Source organism: Artemia sp. Qi Xiang Cuo, chromosome 16, assembly GCF_049724085.1.
Source record: "Artemia sp. Qi Xiang Cuo chromosome 16, ASM4972408v1, whole genome shotgun sequence".
In the NCBI taxonomy this organism is placed as follows: Eukaryota; Metazoa; Arthropoda; class Branchiopoda; order Anostraca; family Artemiidae; genus Artemia; species Artemia sp. Qi Xiang Cuo.
The window spans coordinates 15,705,362-15,727,502 of NC_142809.1; the positions used below are offsets into that span (position 1 = coordinate 15,705,362).

General features: G+C 36.9%; 1 protein-coding gene across 1 annotated transcript in view; it reads left to right on the plus strand.

Annotated features, from left to right (window-relative positions):
- The first annotated feature begins 1,465 nt into the window (after window positions 1-1,465).
- The window catches only part of Fim (plastin-2 fimbrin), a 132,386-nt gene continuing 111,710 nt past the window's right edge, over window positions 1,466-22,141 (plus strand). The window contains exon 1 of the mRNA XM_089102669.1: window positions 1,466-1,603. Coding sequence (XP_088958795.1) covers window positions 1,532-1,603 — 72 coding nt within the window. The 5' untranslated portion in view covers window positions 1,466-1,531. The remainder of the gene's footprint in view (window positions 1,604-22,141) is intronic.

Consider the following 22,141-nt stretch of genomic DNA (forward strand, 5'->3'; position numbering starts at 1 on the left):
TAAATTATGATAGCAGTCAACTAGAATATACTAACCTTTCAATGCTGAACTAAGCTTACCATTTGCATGTGGACTTTTCCTAAACACTCAAAGTATACAAAGAATTTTACTAGTCGTTCAAAAGTACTTAATGGTTTTAAGTAGTTTAGACCAACAAAGTGTTTTTTTCACTTGAATAACAGAGTAAGATTTTATGAAAATTGTAAATATCGTAGGGAAACATTGTGCTAATGATATTGCATTCACACAAAGAGTTGAAATCTTTTCCGCAAAGATTAATTGACTTTCTTTCTTAAACGAAGCGTTACTGTTTGCATCAACTAGGTACCCCTCGACACATATTATGTGACCTAATTCCAACCAAAATTATACTATAAATGGATGTAGCTAAGGACTTTATATTTGACGAAGCGCTTGAGCAGGGCGTAATTTTCTATGGGACAAGGGGGAAACTCCCCCCAGACCCCAGTTTGCCCCCCAGGCTGAAATTTCGTGTCTTCAAAAATTTTGTCAAAACTAAGATAAGCTTATATAGTTCAAACATCCACAGATATGGATCAGATTTCTTTAGTATATCTTTGCCTTTGGGGTACTATATGGGGTACTGATTTTTCATTTTCACTGTAGTTTTAATTAACTTGAGAAAATCATCTCCAACTTTGGCCCCCCCACTCTCCGATATTTATACAAAATTATTCCACTGTACTTGAGTTGTCTCATATATTGTGTAAAAAGAGCTGGTAAATCTTCAAGAAAGTTGATATATTAGATAGCTAAAAGATAAAAATTTCATTAAGTCAAAAATTGGTTCATAATACCAGATTAAAAAATTAGCATAGCATATTAATGAAGAGCTTACAGCCAAAATCCTGGCATTTTCTTGGGAGAGGGGGGGAGCAGGATCAAGCAAATAGCAAAGCTAAAGTGGAAATATTTTTGTCTCTACCTGGAAGACTAAATTTTACACCAAGTGGGTTACTTAATGAAAAGCAGTTAAAAAAAAGGAAAAAGAACATCAGAGCAACCCACGACATATCATTTTCTTCTCTTGTAGGCACATACGCAAGAATTGGTGCCGTGGGTTGCTTAGGATTTTAAAGAAACATGTGAAATTAAAGTAATTCTTAGGATTAAGGGTCAACTGTCACAGTGGAGATTATTTTATTTGGAAAAAGAATGTTATATTTATCTTTTAATTAGAAACTTAATGAAGTCACCAAAAATTTCCCCAAAAGATTTTATATTTATCATTTACTGAGCCAACATGATTCAGTGGGACTTATCCTCCATAAATGTATGAATCAGAAGCAAAAAACAGTTTGTCCTCGCTGCCACACGACTGACAACAGATGTGGGTGTGTTTTCTCAGAGGTACTGCTGTCTATACAAATAATACTTAGTGGAGTTTCTAGATGACTCTGTCAAAGGCTCGTCAGTTCAAACTTCCAAATTATCAATTAGTGGCAACAGTGCTCAGAATTGAACAGTGAGTTAAAACAATTTTGAATAGGGTAGGTTATTTGGATTTAAGATGACTACAAATGGATTTAACTATGGTACTATGGACGAAGAACGAAGAGAATTATATGAACAATTCCAAACAGTATGTAAAGTTTGAATTCCTTGTTAAGTGCTATGTAATAGGCCTAATCTAAGACATAGGCCTAGTTCCAGTGAACCTGTATGAAGATTTCGGTACTTTCCCATTATGTGGACACCTCTAAAAACCAATCACGAAAACTCGAGGCATCCACTCGACAAAATCAAAGATTTGACGCTATCTGATGATGTATAAACAAGTATTCAGGGGTTGCTCACTCTGGGAACTAGCCTATATTTAAACTGTTTTTTGGGGGGTTTAGGGGGGGGGGGGGAAGTACCTAGGTTAGGTTACATATTTAATGTATGCAATGCTGTACCCCCCCCCTAATGTGCAAATATATAGCCCCAAATTTGTTTATAGAATATTAGCCTAGGCCTAGCCTAGGCTATATTTTCATCCTATTTTGTTTTATTTCATTAGCATTAACCAAACTTGACTTTTTTTAGGTATCCGCATAATGGAAAGGTACCTAGATTTCCCTAGAAATATGAAAATGATATTACTGTTAATTATGCTGGTAATTTTTTTGCAGTTCATATTAGGCTATTGACTTACAAATAATGTAAACATACCGCTTGATGCCTTTTTTATGCTCTTTCCAAATATAATAATCATTTTTGTTGGAAAGGAATTTTACCCCTGTAACATATTCCCTTGTCAGACTTCAGGTTTGAATATAATCATTTAATGGAGACCCACTTCCTATAAAGGAAGCACATAAGCAAAAAACAAAATACAAGCAAATAACAAAGCAATAAAAAGCAAGCAAAAGCAATATATTTCATATTTCTTCTCATGTAGAAATATTTTGGATCATGCGCAGACTGGCTGGCAGTGGTTGTCATTGTTGCAGTCTATGCTCAAGTTCATGCAAACCAGTGGTTTGGAAAGTCTACCAGAGTGCGTGGTTCTTCCCTGGAGTGTTAGTGCTTGTATTCTAGTTTCAGGTGGTATTCCTGTGCAAGGAGAGAGCTCACCTCTTTGACTTAATACTTCCCTTTCTTTCTCTTCCCTAATGTTTGGTATTTCAACCTTGTTGCTACTGCTAGGCATTCCAGCATTGGAACAGGCATTGCCCCATCACCCTCTATTGCCACTTCATTTGGGTGTATGTCTTGTTCTGGGTACTGGTTTAAATATCTGGCCTTTGCTGGATATGTTGGTGTAAGTGCTGACTTGGTTGTAACTGGTTCCAACCTGGGATGTAGGTGGCGTCTGTTTCTACAATGCAAGCTGCCATCTTCCATATGTACCATATATGAGCGCTCTGGCTGAAGAAAGAAGTGGCAATAGAGGGTGATGGAGCAATGCCTGTTCCATGTTGTTCCAATATTGTAGAATTATAGATGGGACTCATCTTCGCTCATTAGGCCAGTCAGATTCAATGATATCTGATAGTGTTTTTAGCTCACTATCTCTCATTGTTTCCTCACAGATATTCTCTAGTTTGTTTTTGCTCACAGGAATATCTCTAAAGAATGCATGAATAGCTACTTCTCCTTCGATTTGGATTTCTGGGTGTTGATCTGGTAAGTGCATCCATGATAAGGCATCTGCTACAGGGATCTCTTTGCCAGGGCAGTACTGAAATGATAGTTCATATTGTTGGAGCACTAGCATCATTCTTTGCATTCTGGATGGTGCTCTGCTTATAGGTTTGGACAAAATTGCCTCTAGTGGTTTGTGATCTGTTGTCACAATGATCTTTCTACCACAAATGTGTACAGGCAAATACAATGCCCATCAGTTCCTTTTCTATTTGAGAGTACTGCTTTTCAGTATCACTCAGAGACCTGGAAGCAGAGGCTACTGTTGAATGATCTGCAATCAACTGGGCGCCAAGTCCATGCTGTGATGCATCTGTTATCACTTCTACCACAGTGCTTTCAGTATCAAAATATGCAAGATTGCTGCAAATGGCTTCCTGGATTCTGGCCTGGTTGTGTACTGCTTTCCATTCAAACTCCTTGGCCTTTCCTAATTCCTGAAGTGGTTGGTTTAAGGTAGAGAGGGCAGGAATATATCTTGACAGATAGGTGAACATGCCTAGAAGAGTCTGCAACTCATCTTTGCTTTTTGGAGCTGGCATTTCCTTGATTGCTCTAAGTTTGGAAGGATCAGGTCTCGTACCTCCTTTTGTCAGTATATGACCAAAATAGGGGATAGCTTCAGCATCAAACAGACACTTTTCTTTATTGAACTTGATGCCTTTCTCACTATCCCTTTCCAGAACTTTCCTCAGCTTCCTATCATGCTCTTTTGTACTGCTAGCCATTCCAGCAACATCATCAATAATCAGTCCAATATCAATATTTTCAAATGCCTTTTCTATCTGTTTTTGGTACTCATCCTGAGCTGATATGAGCCCAAAAGGATATCTCTTGAATCTGTATCTTCCAAATGTGGCATTGAAAATGGTTAAATCAGCAGACTCCTCATCCAAAACCATTGACCAATAGCCATTTCTAGCATCAGTCTTGAAAAAACGCTCTGCTCCTGCACATTTTACTGCAATATCGTCAAACTATGAATAGGGTGATGTGGACGTTTTATGCATTTACTCAAATCTACCAGATCCAGGCAAATCCAGATTGTACCATCTGGTTTCTTAACCAGAACAATGGAATTGACCCAATCTGTTGGTTTCTTTACCTTCTCTATGATGCCAAGGTTTTCTAGTCTGTCAAGTTCTTCTTTTAATTTTGGTTGAAGGGCATAGGGAACTCGTAGGTGGCTGGACAGTTGGCACTGATCCTTCCTTTAAGTAAATGTGACATTTTCCAGGCAATGTGCCAATACCATGGAATACATCATCATACTCCTCAAGGATCTGTTTCACTTCAGGTCTGATTGAACCCTTATATGGTACCTTATCACATGATAAGCTGAGCACAAATTTTATCACGTTCATCTGTTCACTTGTTTGTTGACTAAGTATTGGACCTTTGTTGGTTTCCACAACATGAAATGCATGGGCCTGTGGTTCTTGGTCCTTATACTGAATCACCATTTGTGCAATTCCGAGTACCTTTAGGCTGCATCCGCTATAGCTTGTTAGGATATCCTTACTGGGAATCAAAGTAGGCCTTGGTTTCAATGACTTAAATATGTTTCCTGGGAGAATGTTTGCATCAGGTCCTTTATCAATTTTGAAGTTTATGTCTTGGTGGTGTTCAGGTAGGTTAACTATAATCATTGGCTTTCACACTGAATCAATTCTAGAGTCAATAGATTCAATGAAGAACTGGTTATTTTCTTCATTCTCAGTGGGAAAACCTTCAGATTTGTTGACTGACCTGCTTTTGCAAACCTTTGCAAAATGGTTTGGCTTCCAACATTTGGCACAGATTTTTCCTTTTGCAGGGCATTTGTGTTCACGGGAGTATGCATTCCCACAAAAATAACAGCTGGCTGTCATTGTCTTTTGTAACACCTTTTGTTTGCATATGGCTTCCACTTCTTGTTTTAGAGCAATGGTTCCTGGTTTGTTTTACATTTTTGCATGGGTCTCCCCTACTGTTGCAATTGCTCAATTTGTTTCAATAGCTTTTATTAGTGTCAGTGTTCCACCTTCACTTAACAGTCTTTCTCTTATCCTGTCACTTTGCGCACCAAATACCAATCTATCTCTCACCATTTCATCTGAACTGTTTCCAAAATCACAATCTATGGCCAATAGCTTTAGTGCTGTCACATATGATTCAATTGTCTCTCCTTCTTTTTGATTTCGTTTGTGAAAATTGAATCAAGAGAAGATAGGGTTTGAGATGGGTTCAATATGCTCACTTAATTTTTTCAGATATGCATCCACTTTTTTCTTTTCTGTTTCTGCAATTTGATATGTATTAAATATATCTCGCCCCTTTTCTCCAACCCATATCAACAAGTATGAGCACTTAACACTTTAACTTTTTCCAGACAAAGGTCCTGTAAACATCAATTCAGCATGTTGGCAAAACTGCTTCCATGAGGTTTTGAAATTGTTTAATGACCAGTCAATTGTGGCGCAGGGTGGGCTGTCCCACTTCTCACACCATGTAACGTATTCCCTCGTCAGACTTCAGGTTTGAATATAATCATTTAATGGAGACCCACTACCTATAAAGGAAGCACATAAGCAAAATACAAGCAATAAAAAGCAAGCAAGCAAAAGCAATATATTTCAACCCCCACCCCTATATATAGCCTACCACTTCAGGGTATATATTTGCACATTAGGGGGGGGGGTAAAGTTTTGGTAAATTTTTTACAGTTCATATTATTGACTTACAAATAAAGTGAACATACCACTCAATGCCATTTTTTATGCTCTATCCAAATATAAGAACCTTTTTTGTCAGAAATGAACTTTACCCCCACCCCTATATACCAATTTGGGCTATATATTTGCACATTAGGAGGTGGGGGTAAATTTTATTTCTGATATAAATAAGAGGTAAGTTTAAACTTGAGTCCATTCATAGCAGACCTGTTTTTAAGTCAATTAGAATATGAATATATGATAAGTAAAAATAGCCCAAGCAACGTAAAATATAACCTTTCAAATAATAAAAGATATCTGGACGATCTCTTGGTAATAAATTGTGCAGAGTTTATTGAGATTTCAAAAAATATTTATCCACAAGAGTTAATTCTTGAGCCTAGCTATGGGATGGGACACTCCGACCATTTCTTAGATTTAAATATTAATATTTCAAATAATAATAAATTAGTTTTTAAATTATATAGTAAAACGGATGATTTTAATTTTGAAGTAATTAATTTTCCATATCTTGAAAGTAATATACATTCAAATATTACTTATTCGGCTTATTATTCCCAATTATTTAGGTATGCAAAAATATGCAGTAATTACGCAGATTTTAAAATTAGATGTAAAAAGCTGAGCGAAAAACTTATCTTAAGAGGTTTTTCTGCCAAAAAAATTAGTTGGCAATTCAAAAAATTTAGTTTCATGTATCATGAACTCTTAAGTAAATATACAAAAAATTATAAAGAAATACTGAATGATATTTTAATATAATATCTTCCAGTTTGAGTTTCTAGGGGTTTCAAACAAGCTTGATGATCTGTGAATTGGTAATTGTTTCCAGAGACCAATAAAAGATACATCTGGACATGTCTTCATTTGTTCCAGAATGGTCTCTTTCAGTGACCTCTGGGAGTTGATTATGGAAACATTGAAACAATTTTTGTATGTAATTTTTATTAGCTTGACTAGTATGCATGTACTTCACAGGTTTGACCTGACATAGGGTTACCATATAGATCTTATGGTAGAGGCGCCACCGTGCTGGGTAAAGAATGTAAAGCCTCGAAACCTGTTAAGGCCGGTGGTATTCTTCTGATGAGCCCTAAATGGAAGGTTTTACTTGGAAATATTTTGCTAGATTTAAGGTGCTTTTGCGGGTAATTTTACAACGACTTACATTTATTGATGACAACTTTGCATAGATTCGGACTTTTCTATTTGGTTGATGGTTTGGGTATACTGTTTGATCCTAGGTAGTTGGATGGATGTGTAAGGTGAGAGCCTCGTTCAAGTGCACATTTGTCTCAATTGCTGGATTAGGACGACAGTTTTTTTTTTTTTTTTTTTTTTTTTTTTTTTTTTTTTTTTTTTTGCCAAGTAATTACCTCTTAAACATAATAGAAATCAAAGATTACCAGTTACGGAGTAACACATAAAAATTTAAAAGAAACTAAAACAAAAAAGAAATAACATGAAAGGAGGGGGAAAAGAAGAAGAGAAAAAAAACTCACAACTTGCAGAATCTAATAAGCAATAATGTGCAGAAATATGGACACAAGCTGTTATTATTATTATCATTATTTAATTTTTACTCACTCTTTACAATACTAAAAAATGGGAAAAACAACTAAACAAATAAAAGAAAAATAACTTACAACTAAAAAAACCTGATAAGGTGATGGTGCGGAGAAAAACAGATACAAGCAGTATTTGAAAGTTTTCTGTGTAGTGCTTCCAGTTTTTCAATAATATTAGGAACAAGAAATTTATTAATAATTACCCAGTTTTTGGTCCAAGGTGAAAGAAACAACTAAAATTTTTATAATCTAAAAAAATTAATTCGGCTTCTTTTCAATTCATTTTTCTTAAAAAGGGGAAAATTCAATAAATAAAAAGAATTGAATGCTCACAAAAAGTTGAGTAGAGCTTGGCCAACGCAAGTTTATTATATTTTCCTCTATTGGCAACAATCTTAGCATATCCTAATTTAATTTTCATATTAATATCTGAGACTGTGCACTGGCGCAAGCTCAGAAGACTATTAGTAATAGAAATACTGAGCCATTGAAAAGAATCTATGAGAGGGATAGTATAGCCACTACAGCAAAGGGAAGTACTAGAAATGTTATTAAAAGAAAGAAATTTACATTTGTCTACATTAAGAGAAAGGCCTGTGTTTGAAAAAGCAGTGGCAACACAAGAAACCATGTTAGATAAGCCAGTTTTAGTACGGCTTATAAGAAGCAGATCATCAGCGTGAGCCAGGTATGAAACATCAGAAAAACCGGAGAGATAAGTAGCCAATATCTTTGCCAGAACTCCTCAAATACATAAATTAAATAGGGTCGGAGATAAAACTCCACCTTGCATTAAACCTCTTTTCAATTTAATAATAGAAGCTGGCACAGATTTAAGCTGAAGAAAAGAATTAGAGTACCAGTACTGAAGAAGTAAAACAACCGATAGATTGACACCGCAACCACAAAGAGCAGAAAAAAGCTGACTATGACATACACTATCAAAAGCTTTTGATAGATCTAAAGTACAAAGATATATACTCCCTCCCTTAGAAGAATTTTCAAGGAGCAAAGAAGATAATACATGATGTGCGTGTTGACAACCTAATCCGGGCTTAAATCCAAACTGGTTATCTCTCTCAAGCATATTATTAGTCACAAAAGGTAGTAAAACATGCTCATGAACTTTACTAAAAGTGCAAGAGACAGTAATAGGTTGGTAAGAAGAGCAGATTAAAGGAGAATTTCCCTTCTTTAAAATTGAAGAAACAGTACCACACAAAAAACTCTCTGGTACACTAGAAGTACAAATACAAATCTGGGGAAGTAGGTGTAGATACCCAATTAGGGAGAGACAATCTATTAAAAAGATTCAATCTAGATATACCATCATTATCAACGTTATCTGATTTAAGTTTCTGAATTTCTTCAACCAGGCATGAAAGAGAAATAGGAATGCAAAGACGCTGAGATAGAGGGGTACTAAAAATAGCAGAATGAGAATAAGTATACAAAGAATGGACACAGTAATTCACATTAGAAAAAATAGACGTTTAATGGCCATGCCTAGTAAATGCAGGAAGACAATCACTACTTGGCACATCACTTCTAATCGACTCAGAATTAATAACTTTTTGCCATTCTCTCTTTGACACTGGAAAATCCATACCACAATAGCGCATTGACTTAAGATATATCTTATGCTTAAGGTCAGATACAATTCCACAAGGTGGTCTATCACATTCATTTCAGACTTTTAACCAAAACTTAGCTTTATTTTTCAAAGATTTTAAATTAGGATCTAAAGACCAAATAGGTTTTTGTGTACCACATCTAACACGTTACAGCGGCACTGCAACTGCCTTGGCATCTTTTAGACATTTAATTATTTGATTATAATAGCAATCCAGGTCCTTTTTGCAATTCACTTATATAGAGCACTGGAGCAGATGATAGGGAACTCGTATAGCAGACAGCAGGCTTGTTAGTTATTTATATCACTGATGAGTTATTTATATCCGTATTGAAGTCACCAATGATCATATAATCTAGAGAAATAGAAAGAATTTTTTCCACTAAAAACTTCAATGTGTTACAAGCTTTAGCATATCTAGCCATCGATCTGGAAGAACGGTCATCATAAGGCAGATAAGAATTGATGAAAACTATAGTGCCCATACAAACAGCCAAAAAAACTCATCCGAGTAAAAAATCACCGGCAAAACCAAAATAGGATTGTGCTTAAAAACACAAGCTAGCCCACCAGATGGGTGGCCTCTTGTGGTTCTGGTAGTAGTAAAAAACACATCATGATGAAGGCTCTGACGCAAAACGTTAATGCTAAAGTCTGTAAGAAGATGCTCCTGTAAACAGACCAAATCAAAATCATTGTAGAGCTCCTCAATAACAAAGTCCTCATCCTTTGTACCATTAATATTAACTGATATTATTGAAAACTCCAAAGTCATTGCAAAAAGTGGGAGCGCGACATTAGTTCCATAGATACAGGGCAGGACAGGCTATAAGAAGCATGATTTTTACCACAGTTAGCACACATGGAAGCAGCGCTACAAGGACTATCCTTAGTAGAAAGATGTGGCCCAGCACACCTGGCACATTTCGGGACATTGCTGGTGCAAGCACTTTGAAAGTGACTGTATGATCCGAATTTGAAGCAGCATTTAGGTGTTTCCTTAAATTCGTAAATTCGAAAAAATTCATATTCAACTTTAATTCCTTCTTTGAAATAAGCAGACTGAGTGAAGGAGTCCTCAAATTCAAGCTTGACTGACATAGTCTGGCCCAATCGAATTTCATTTATTATACCTTGCAGTCTATTAATAACTGAAAAGTCGACATCAACTGGGAAACCTCTGAGAATCCCAAAAAAGCGCTTGGATCGTACTTTAACTGTTGCTCCAGTAATAAAGTTCTGAACTGATGTACAAAAATCTTCAGTTGCAGATTTATTGATATTGACATACCATCTGTCTTTAACAGGTTTCACGCTACAAACTAATTCATGCCCAGCTACTTGATCGAGAACAGATTTGCGTTTAATTGGATCAGACAGATCTGAAGGCACTTTAGAGACAATAACTGTCGTATGAGTGTCCATTACTGGGTTAGGTTTGGGTAGTTGAGGAAAATTCAACTGATATTTTTCATGTTTCCCTGACATTTTAACAACCACTTTCTGCAGCCCATTAAACTTACAGAGTAAAGAGCATAAGACTCGGCAAGGAGACATGGAACTTCTCTAGGTCGCTTTATCACAAACAGATACAAAAATATCGACAATGTCAGGAGCTCTCAACAGATAAACAATGTTACTAAAATTACTTCAAAGTGCATTGTTCCCCTTATGTACTCGGCAATCTGATTCAGGTGCACTTTTTGCCACACTAAACTTTTAGCTTCTTTGACTATATTCACGTCGAAAAACTCCATACCATGTCTTTTGATAATATCCTCAATTCCCCTTAGCAAATTGCTTTGAATAAAATTCAGAACCGGAGAATACACAAGTTCAGGCGTTTCGTCAGAGCTTTTCATGTCTATAGCAATTACCACACAAATTAAAAAGTCAATATTAATTCAAGAAAAAATACTGAATTAATAAATATCGAAATATAGGTCAAACTAAAAGCAAAGTAGATTCCATTTTATAATCCTCTTAAAGTTAACTCAGGTCATCAACTCACTTGGAATAAATTATAACCTCACCAAAATAAATCCAGACAGGAATAATATCCAATTCAATTTCGGTGTTACCTCACTGAACTCTGAAACGAAACTGAATGTGCCAATATATACCCTGAATTGGTATATATAGGGGTGAAATTCATTTCCAACAAAAATGATTATTATGTTTGGAAAGAGCATAACAAAAGGCATTAAGTAGTATGTTTACTTTATTCATAAGTCAATAATATGAACTGTGAAAAAATTACTGTTATGCCATTACTGTTAAATTTTCTCTTTCATATGGTTTAGCTATTGACATCTAATTTCTGCCATTGTATCAGTTTACTGAGGTAAATATTGAACAGTTCATATAATTAACATACAAAAAAGTAAACATTCCACTTGATGCCATTTTTATGCTCTTTCTGAATACAATAATTGCTTTTCTTGCAAATTCAATTTTGAGCCTTTTTAGGACCTTTGAAAATCATAATTTTTGGATATTAAAATATTTGGGTAAAATTCTACTTTAGCTACTTTTGATTATCTTGGAAAGCCATTAGGTTAGGAAAATGAAACTTTCAGGGATGGGTTCACAGGCAAAAGTATGTCCCAGGAAGGTATTTTGAAGTACCTACCTTACATTAAATTACCTTAAATTGCAGCTTGGAGCAAATTTAAGGGTTTTCATCCTTGTAATGCTCCATTATGACTTCTGTGAGCTGTTTGTTAAATTTGGGTTGAGGACTCAGCAGCTTCCCAGTTGTACAGGAACTTTTGCTGTAGCCATTCTTTGTCAAGATTTTGTTTGAATTCACCTGTTGAATCAACAGCCACTGTATCTTCAGAGAGTTGATTCCAAAGGTTTGTTACTTGCTGGCTGAAAGAATGGCTTCTTTCTTAAATTAAGGAGCATTTCTTGAAGATTTTCCTGGAATACCCTCTAGTCACAGAATATTCTGGAGGGTAAAGAAACTAGGGAGAACATTTTTGGAAATAATTTTGTAGGCTATTATCATTTCACCACATTTCCTCTGGAATCCAAGAGTAGGAAGCTTCAAGTGATGTAAACACTTTGTATGGCATTTGTTTGAGGCCTTTAACCATTTTTGTTGCTCTTTGTTGAACTCTTTCTAGTATTTCTTTGTCTTTCTTGAAATAGGGTGACACCAGGGACATTCCGACTTCTAGGTGTGGGTAAACTAGTGCCTTGTATAGCTTAATAAACACACTTGGGTATCTGCTAGAGATAGTTCTTTTGATCGTTCTTAGAGATTGGAGGGCAGATGACAATACAGATTTTGCATGGGTGCTGAACTTAAGTTAACAATCAACAATGACTCCAAGATCTCTTTTTTCAGAGACTGCAAAAAGAGGGTTACCTTGGAGATGGTATTTCTGATATGTATTATGATTGCCAAGGTGGATTACATGGCATTTATCAGCATTCAAAGAAAGGAGCCATGTATCAGCCCAAGTCCAAATAATATCAAGGTCTGTTTGGATAGTTTGCAGGTCAGAGATTGTGGCTGCTTTACCAACAAGTTTTGAATCATCAGCACAAATAGTGAGGAGGTGATCACAAAAAGGTGGTTACCTTGGAGATGGTATTTCTGATATGTATTATGATTGCCAAGGTGGATTACATGGCATTTGTCAGCATTGAAAGAAAGGAGCCATGTATCAGCCCAAGTCCCAATAATATCAAGGTCTGTTTGGATAGTTTGCAGGTCAGAGATTGTGGCTGCTTCACCAACAAGTTTTGAATCATCAGCACAAAGAGTGAGGAGGTGAGCACAAAAAGGGGGTTACCTTGGAGATGGTATTTCTGATATGTATTATGATTGCCAAGGTGGATTACATGGCATTTGTCAGCATTGAAAGAAAGGAGCCATGTATCAGCCCAAGTCCCAATAATATCAAGGTCTGTTTGGATAGTTTGCAGGTCAGAGATTGTGGCTGCTTTACCAACAAGTTTTGAATCATCAGCACAAAGAGTGAGGAGGTGAGCACAAAAAGGGGTTACCTTGGAGATGGTATTTCTGATATGTATTATGATTGCCAAGGTGGATTACATGGCATTTGTCAGCATTGAAAGAAAGGAGCCATGTATCAGCCCAAGTCCCAATAATATCAAGGTCTGTTTGGATAGTTTGCAGGTCAGAGAATGTGGCTTCTTTACCACCAAGTTTTGAATCATCAGCACAAAGAGTGAGGAGGAGAGCACAAAAAGGTGGTTACCTTGGAGATGGTAGTTCTGATATGTATTATGATTGCCAAGGTGGATTACATGGCATTTGTCAGCATTGAAAAAAAGGAGCCATGTATCAGCCCAAGTCCCAATAATATCAAGGTCTGTTTGGATAGTTTGCAGGTCAGAGATTGTGGCTTCTTTACCAACAAGTTTTGAATCATCAGCACAAAGAGTGAGGAGGTGAGCACAAAAAGGGGGTTACTTTGGAGATGGTATTTCTGATATGTATTATGATTGCCAAGGTGGATTACATGGCATTTGTCAGCATTGAAAGAAAGGAGCCATGTATCAGCCCAAGTCCCAATAATATCAAGGTCTGTTTGGATAGTTTGCAGGTCAGAGATTGTGGCTGCTTTACCAACAAGTTTTGAATCATCAGCACAAAGAGTGAGGAGGTGAGCACAAAAAGGGGGTTACTTTGGAGATGGTATTTCTGATATGTATTATGATTGCCAAGGTGGATTACATGGCATTTGTCAGCATTGAAAGAAAGGAGCCATGTATCAGCCCAAGTCCCAATAATATCAAGGTCTGTTTGGATAGTTTGCATGTCAGAGATTGTGGCTGCTTTACCAACAAGTTTTGAATCATCAGCACAAAGAGTAAGGAGGTGAGCACAAAAAGGGGGTTACCTTGGAGATGGTATTTCTGATATGTATTATGATTGCCAAGGTGGATTACATGGCATTTGTCAGCATTGAAATAAAGGAGCCATGTATCAGCCCAAGTCCCAATAATATCAAGGTCTGTTTGGATAGTTTGCAGGTCAGAGATTGTGGCTGCTTTACCAACAAGTTTTGAATCATCAGCACAAAGAGTAAGGAGGTGAGCACAAAAAGGGGGTTACCTTGGAGATGGTATTTCTGATATGTATTATGATTGCCAAGGTGGATTACATGGCATTTGTCAGCATTGAAAGAAAGGAGCCATGTATCAGCCCAAGTCCCAATAATATCAAGGTCTGTTTGGATAGTTTGCAGGTCAGAGATTGTGGCTGCTTCACCAACAAGTTTTGAATCATCAGCACAAAGAGTAAGGAGGTGAGCACAAAAAGGGGGTTACATTGGAGATGGTATTTCTGATATGTATTATGATTGCCAAGGTGGATTACATGGCATTTGTCAGCATTGAAAGAAAGGAGCCATGTATCAGCCCAAGTCCCAATAATATCAAGGTCTGTTTGGATAGTTTGCAGGTCAGAGATTGTGGCTGCTTTACCAACAAGTTTTGAATCATCAGCACAAAGAGTGAGGAGGTGAGCACAAAAAGGGGGTTACTTTGGAGATGGTATTTCTGATATGTATTATGATTGCCAAGGTGGATTACATGGAATTTGTCAGCATTGAAAAAAAGGAGCCATGTATCAGCCCAAGTCCCAATAATATCAAGGTCTTTTTGGATAGTTTGCAGGTCAGAGATTGTGGCTGCTTTACCAACAAGTTTTGAATCATCAGCACAAAGAGTGAGGAGGTGAGCACAAAAAGGGGGTTACCTTGGAGATGGTATTTCTGATATTTAATATGATTGCCAAGGTGGATTACATGGCATTTGACAGCATTGAAAAAAAGGAGCCATGTATCAGCCCAAGTCCCAATAATATCAAGGTCTGTTTGGATAGTTTGCAGGTCAGAGATTGTGGCTGCTTTACCAACAAGTTTTGAATCATCAGCACAAAGAGTGAGGAGGTGAGCACAAAAAGGGGGTTACATTGGAGATGGTATTTCTGATATGTATTATGATTTCCAAGGTGGATTACATGGCATTTGTCAGCATTGAAAGAAAGGAGCCATGTATCAGCCCAAGTCCCAATAATATCAAGGTCTGTTTGGATAGTTTGCAGGTCAGAGATTGTGGCTGCTTTACCAACAAGTTTTGAATCATCAGCACAAAGAGTGAGGAGGTGAGCACAAAAAGGGGGTTACCTTGGAGATGGTATTTCTGATATGTATTATGATTTCCAAGGTGGATTACATGGCATTTGTCAGCATTGAAATAAAGGAGCCATGTATCAGCCCAAGTCCCAATAATATCAAGGTCTGTTTGGATAGTTTGCAGGTCAGAGATTGTGGCTTCTTCACCAACAAGTTTTGAATCATCAGCACAAAGAGTGAGGAGGTGAGCACAAAAAGGGGGTTACCTTGGAGATGGTATTTCTGATATGTATTATGATTGCCAAGGTGGATTACATGGCATTTGTCAGGATTGAAAGAAAGGAGCCATGTATCAGCCCAAGTCCCAATAATATCAAGGTCTGTTTGGATAGTTTGCAGGTCAGAGATTGTGGCTGCTTTACCAACAAGTTTTGAATCATCAGCACAAAGAGTGAGGAGGTGAGCACAAAAAGGGGGTTACCTTGGAGAGGGTCTTTCTGATATGTATTATGATTGCCAAGGTGGATTACATGGCATTTGTCAGCATTGAAAGAAAGGAGCCATGTATCAGCCCAAGTCCCAATAATATCAAGGTCTGTTTGGATAGTTTGCAGGTCAGAGATTGTGGCTGCTTTACCAACAAGTTTTGAATCATCAGCACAAAGAGTGAGGAGGTGAGCACAAAAGGGGGTTACCTTGGAGATGGTATTTCTGATATGTATTATGATTGCCAAGGTGGATTACATGGCATTTGTCAGCATTGAAAGAAAGGAGCCATGTATCAGCCCAAGTCCCAATAATATCAAGGTCTGTTTGGATAGTTTGCAGGTCCGAGATTGTGGCTTCTTTACCATCCAGTTTTGAATCATCAGCACAAAGAGTAAGGAGGTGAGCACAAAAAGGGGGTTACCTTGGAGATGGTATTTCTGATATGTATTATGATTGCCAAGGTGGATTACATGGCATTTGTCAGCATTGAAAAAAAGGAGCCATGTATCAGCCCAAGTCCCAATAATATCAAGGTCTGTTTGGATAGTTTGCAGGTCAGAGATTGTGGCTGCTTTACCAACAAGTTTTGAATCATCAGCACAAAGAGTGAGGAGGTGAGCACAAAAAGGGGGTTACCTTGGAGATGGTATCTCTGATATGTATTATGATTTCCAAGGTGGATTACATGGCATTTGTCAGCATTGAAAGAAAGGAGCCATGTATCAGCCCAAGTCCCAATAATATCAAGGTCTGTTTGGATAGTTTGCAGGTCAGAGATTGTGGCTGCTTTACCAACAAGTTTTGAATCATCAGCACAAAGAGTGAGGAGGTGAGCACAAAAAGGGGGTTACCTTGGAGATGGTATATCTGATATTTATTATGATTGCCAAGTTGGATTACATGGCATTTGTCAGCATTGAAAAAAAGGAGCCATGTATCAGCCCAAGTCCCAATAATATCAAGGTCTGTTTGGATAGTTTGCAGGTCAGAGATTGTGGCTGCTTTACCAACAATTTTTGAATCATCAGCACAACGAGTGATGAGGTGAGCACAAATAGGTGGTTACCTTGGAGATGGTATTTCTGATATGTATTATGATGGCCAAGGTGGATTACATGGCATTTGTCAGCATTGAAAAAAAGGAGCCATGTATCAGCCCAAGTCCCAATAATATCAAGGTCTGTTTGGATAGTTTGCAGGTCAGAGATTGTGGCTTCTTTACCAACAAGTTTTGAATCATCAGCACAAAGAGTGAGGAGGTGAGCACAAAAAGGGGGTTACCTTGGAGATGGTATTTCTGATATGTATTATGATTGCCAAGGTGGATTACATGGCATTTGTCAGCATTGAAAGAAAGGAGCCATGTATCAGCCCAAGTCCCAATAATATCAAGGTCTGTTTGGATAGTTTGCAGGTCAGAGATTGTGGCTGCTTTACCAACAAGTTTTGAAATCACCAATAATTATCAAATCAGATACAACTGTTGGTGATACTGAAGATGCCATTTCATCAATGACTGTTTTGAGATATATTTCAGGTTGCAGATTTGTATTCAAGGATAAGACAGAGAGGATGACTGAGTGGTTGCTGTTGCCAACTCAAGGAAGAAATTCGTTTCTGATAAGGGAATCTGGATTGCTCAAAATTACAATTACCTTTAAAAACAAGGAATAAGTCAATTGTTTGGGCCCCCTAAAAAAGCAGAAGTATTTTGCCTTTTGTAAATCTGATTTTAATGTTTTGAAGATTTTTTGCATTATTTAATTCTTTAATTTAATTTTGAAAAAAGTACTTATAGGGCTTAAAATCATACTTAAATATTCAAAAGTGTTATCCAAACCTAGACCAACAAGAGGTAGACCCAAATCAAGATTTAAGAATGGATTTTTTATTTAAGTATAATCTGCCGAGCCTTATGAATAGGTATGGTGCTTTAACACAGTTTTTTGCATAACATAAAAGCATTTTCTGAAGCCCTACTTCTGGCTAACAATTAGTTCCAAATAGACTAATCTACCTAGCTCAAAAGATTTTTAACATGGAGAAAGCTGCCAATGTAGAATATTGGAAATATAAATTGGCAAATGATGATTATAGTCAATAGATGATGGTTATCCAATGATAATGTTGGGTTTGGTACCTACTAATTGTGAACTTCTACCAGTGCATAGTAGCCTATAGCTTACCCATGAATTTATAATTTGTAACATTGATTATAACACTTTGACAGAATAATTTGGAAAACATAATGACATAAATGGAAAAGCTAATTTACCAAAGATACAAACTTTTAAGGACCAAATTAAGGCATTGGGTTCCTACCTCAACCCTTTGCACCTCTAGGACTATTGCTTGTTGTGCTAGGTGTTTGACACTTTCTGGAATGGACTAATCTACACCCCAAATTATAGTCTCTACCTACACTCCTACCTTACTTAAAAACTTGATGGAGGCTTGCAAGGGTGTATCCAGGATATTGTTTGGGGGGGGTGTTCGGGTTCTTATTTTTTTTTTCTAGGGGGAGAGGTTATAAAAAAACTTAAAAAGACCCAAACAATTTTGTTTATGTATTTTTGTAAAATTTTTACAAGTCAGAAAAAAATTTCGGGGGGGGGGGGTGGGGTTCAAACCAGGTAATCTCCTCTGGATACGGGCTTGGATGCTTGTTCCAAATATTTTATTTTTATAAAATGGAAGAATAAAAAAATTGCATAGAATGGGGCTGAAATCCTGGGAGCTATATCTTGCAAAGTCTTCAATTTTGTTGTTGTTTAAAGTTAAGATAGGTAAAACAAAGTTAACCTAGTTTGTCTTTCAAAGTGGGTAAAGTATGGAGTTAGGAACTTGAAAGCAACTCATCTTAAGCTAAACTAAAACATCATCTTAAGCTAATGAAAAGTTTCTGCTCTGGATTTTTATTATTTAACTGTTTAGAGTGCCATTACACGCAAATAATCTTTGTCCCTGAAATTATCTTTTTTGTATCTTTAGAAACTTTTGTACTGCTCTAATTGCCAATTTTGATTACTTAGGGCCCTCACTAAAAAAAGAAGCAATTGCAAGTGCAGATTAAATATCTGTTTTGAGATGAAACCAGATTGAACGAAAAAAAATATAACCAAAATACCTCTAGGGAAACCAGAAAAAGAATTAGAGAAATATTCTTAAGGGGAATAGAGATGAGTAGGGTTTGTGTCAATATAGATAAAGTAAAGGCAAAGGGGGGGGGGGGAACAGAAGCATAACCATAGAAATAACAACAATGCATCTTAGTAAATCTAAAGGTAGTTTAATAAAAATATAAGTCTATCGTTGGCACAATAGACTTGACATCCAGTGTCCGCAAGGGTTCGAGTCCTGTTGTTGCTGGCAGGGGCGTCGGTTGGGGAGGGGGGTGCCCCAATAATTTGGAAAAAAAATTATTATACAGCCTTTGCCCCTTCACTATTCGGATATGAACCCCTCTTGTCCCCCAATAAAAGTACTGGAGATTCGCCCCTGGTTGCCCGTTATTTAGTTTGGAACTGCGATCAATGGTGTGACTTTGTAAGCTCAGCCAGAGTCGACCCAGCTGCAAATAGGTACCTGGAGAAATCTAGAAAAAAAACTTGGGAAGTGAGAGAGAGAGAAAATTCATTTTTATTAAATATCAATATTCACAAAAAAAACCATATCAAACAGACCTACCACGTGAAAATCTATACAGATTTGTTTGTGGTAGGACTCACTATTTTACTCACTCATATATATATTGAAAAAAACTTACTCATATAGCCTATATAATGGGAAAAAAAATGCAATCATATAAATAAATAAGAAATAAACCTCATGGGAACCGCAAACCAATCCTTACAGAAGACAGAATACAGCCCCCCCCCCTCAGCCTACCCTATTCATTAAGAAATTCTTTAACCTATTTTTAAAAGAGGACACACTATCAGCCATCCTAGTGCTTTCCGGAAGACTGTTCCAGACCGAAACACCCACATGCCTAAATACAAAACTAGACCTAGCAAGTGTTGAATGATTTGCCCCCAACCACGTATTGCACTCCTGGCTCAAGGCAGTGAATTGAACAATTGGTACATGCACCATAATCCCATTTCCTGTTGTGGTCAGAAATGAGATGATGGGAAACATTTAGAGAGTCACGAGTCACCATATTACTATATACACCATATACACCATTACTCTTTACCAATATAAAAAAGAGATATATAGAACCATGCTAATATTTAAAAGCCATTTTGTTTTTCTTCTTTGGATATATATTGGAGTCAACTAACTCAAAGAAACTGGATAAAGTGTAACTTGGACAGAGAGCACTTTGATTACATGAGTTTAGTCATTTCTTTTTAAAGTGTGTCCCTAGAAAGGTAAGGACAACCAGTGCCATTATCTTAGTCTTTCTTTCTTTACACCTTGACATTAAAACTATGTTTGAGAAAAGCAAACAAATTCATTAAGCTACCCAAGGTCGTATTCAGGGTGGGGGGGTGGCTAACGGTTTGAAACGCATATGAAGATATTTTCGTTGCTTTTTGTAATGCTTTTTTTTATAGCTCCCCATGAACAAAAATTCTGGATACGCCCTTGAAGCTAACTCTAAAACATTCTGGAACAATATTTCTAATTCTTTGTGCTAAATCTCTAAATTTATGAAAAAGGCTATGTGCATCCAAGGACTAAATGTGGAAGAGAAGAGCCCTCTCTATCCCCATAATCCCAGGAGCTACTAAATATAGTCTGACTTATTCTGTAGAATTACCCTTCGTTCATTTTGAAAAATGTATTTTGACAAAAAAAAGAAACCAGAATCTCAAAATCAAATAATTCTGTTTGTATATGTTCTTTAACTAATATTTCCACTTTAGAGGTGCTTTGAGCAATCTTGGATAGGGGACGTAAGGAGGCCTTAGTAAGATTAAGTGCCACCAGAGATGTACCACCTTGCTTGAAAATACCGTAAATTATTTATTTTTACTAAATAAGCTATCGAATTCTAAAGCTATTGAACAAAAATATATATATCATATAATTAGAGTGTCAAACTCTACAATTTTATTGGAGTCTCAATATTGGTGTGTAGAAATGACCTGGAAGTAAGTAAAATGTGTTATCTGGCTGACATATATCAGAAAAATTAGGGGTAATTTTGTATTATCCCGAACACACTCGAGACGCTTCCTCAGTTTGATCTGCGAAAAACCGGTTTGTCTGTCTACCAACGTTTATAATTAGCTTAGTCTGAGTGAGAAAGACTGCGATGCAGATATATTTTAATTAAATATTTGATGCATAGAGGTGGTTAGGGGTTAGATATTTAATGTAATGCGTTCTGGACGGCCTGCTTTCCATAATTCTTTGTTGTAGTTTCCATAATTTTGTTTCTAAAGTATTATGTTTTCATCAAATTGTGGTGTATTTAATTATGACTAACCTAACTTCACTTCTCGAGTGCGTTCAGGATAATACACAGGTACCAAATTAAGTCTTTTTAATGTTAATTAACTTAAATTGCAGCTCGGAGCAATCTAAGGATTTTTCCTTGTGAAGCTCCAGAGTTAGTATTTGAAATTGTTTCCACTGTAGTTTAGTTACCGGGTGCAGTTGGATGATCGGTTGCTGCTTCCCAGTAGAATATAATGTAGGGGAATTCTTGAGATGATGTGTTGCGACAAGTAGTTGTTTGTCATGGTGTGGGATTGTTGAAAAAAATTCATGATTTACCACGAAAGCTAAAGTTTTATGAACTTTGAGTTTTATGAGCCAATGAAGTTAAAAAATACTGTCCATACTGACCACACATTTTGTATGGACTGCATAAAATTTTAGGGACAAATGCACCACCATATAGCATTGTTGGCTCTGAAATTTGTTGGCTCTATAGATGGCTTTTCAATCGTTCTCAGTTGATTGGCTATGCCAACATCTTGTCTTTGTAGTGTTTTGGCCCTCTTTTGATGAACAAAGGACAGACATTGTCGCTTGAAACCTCTGCTCCAGGGTCTCAGATATGCTGAATTTGATTGATTGATTTTCGCCATGATCCCCTCCCTGTTTAATCCCCTTCTTCTAACTTGATGCAGCTATTCTTATGTTAATATCATAAGATGGGTAAATTTAAACTTGGTAAAATTCCCGTTGTTATGGCACTGGTCGCTCTTCATTTAGGAAGACACAAACCTTTATTTCAGGCGACTTTAGGATATCACTGCAGTTCTGTTGGTGGGAATCACATTATTAATCTTGGTGGCAGGAGTTCAATCGTCAACTCCTACCTCTGGGGGCTTTTTGTTTAGCTAAAGTCACGATAATCGCTGACGCTTTTCAGAAGTTGAAATGTTCACTAGATGCATGAGGCTCTTTATAAAACATAAAAATGGGAACCTTATAGATAAGAGGCTAAGTAAGTGCCAAGATATCCCTCCTCTCTCGTGGTAGGGTTGTTGGAGTATTTGAGTTCCG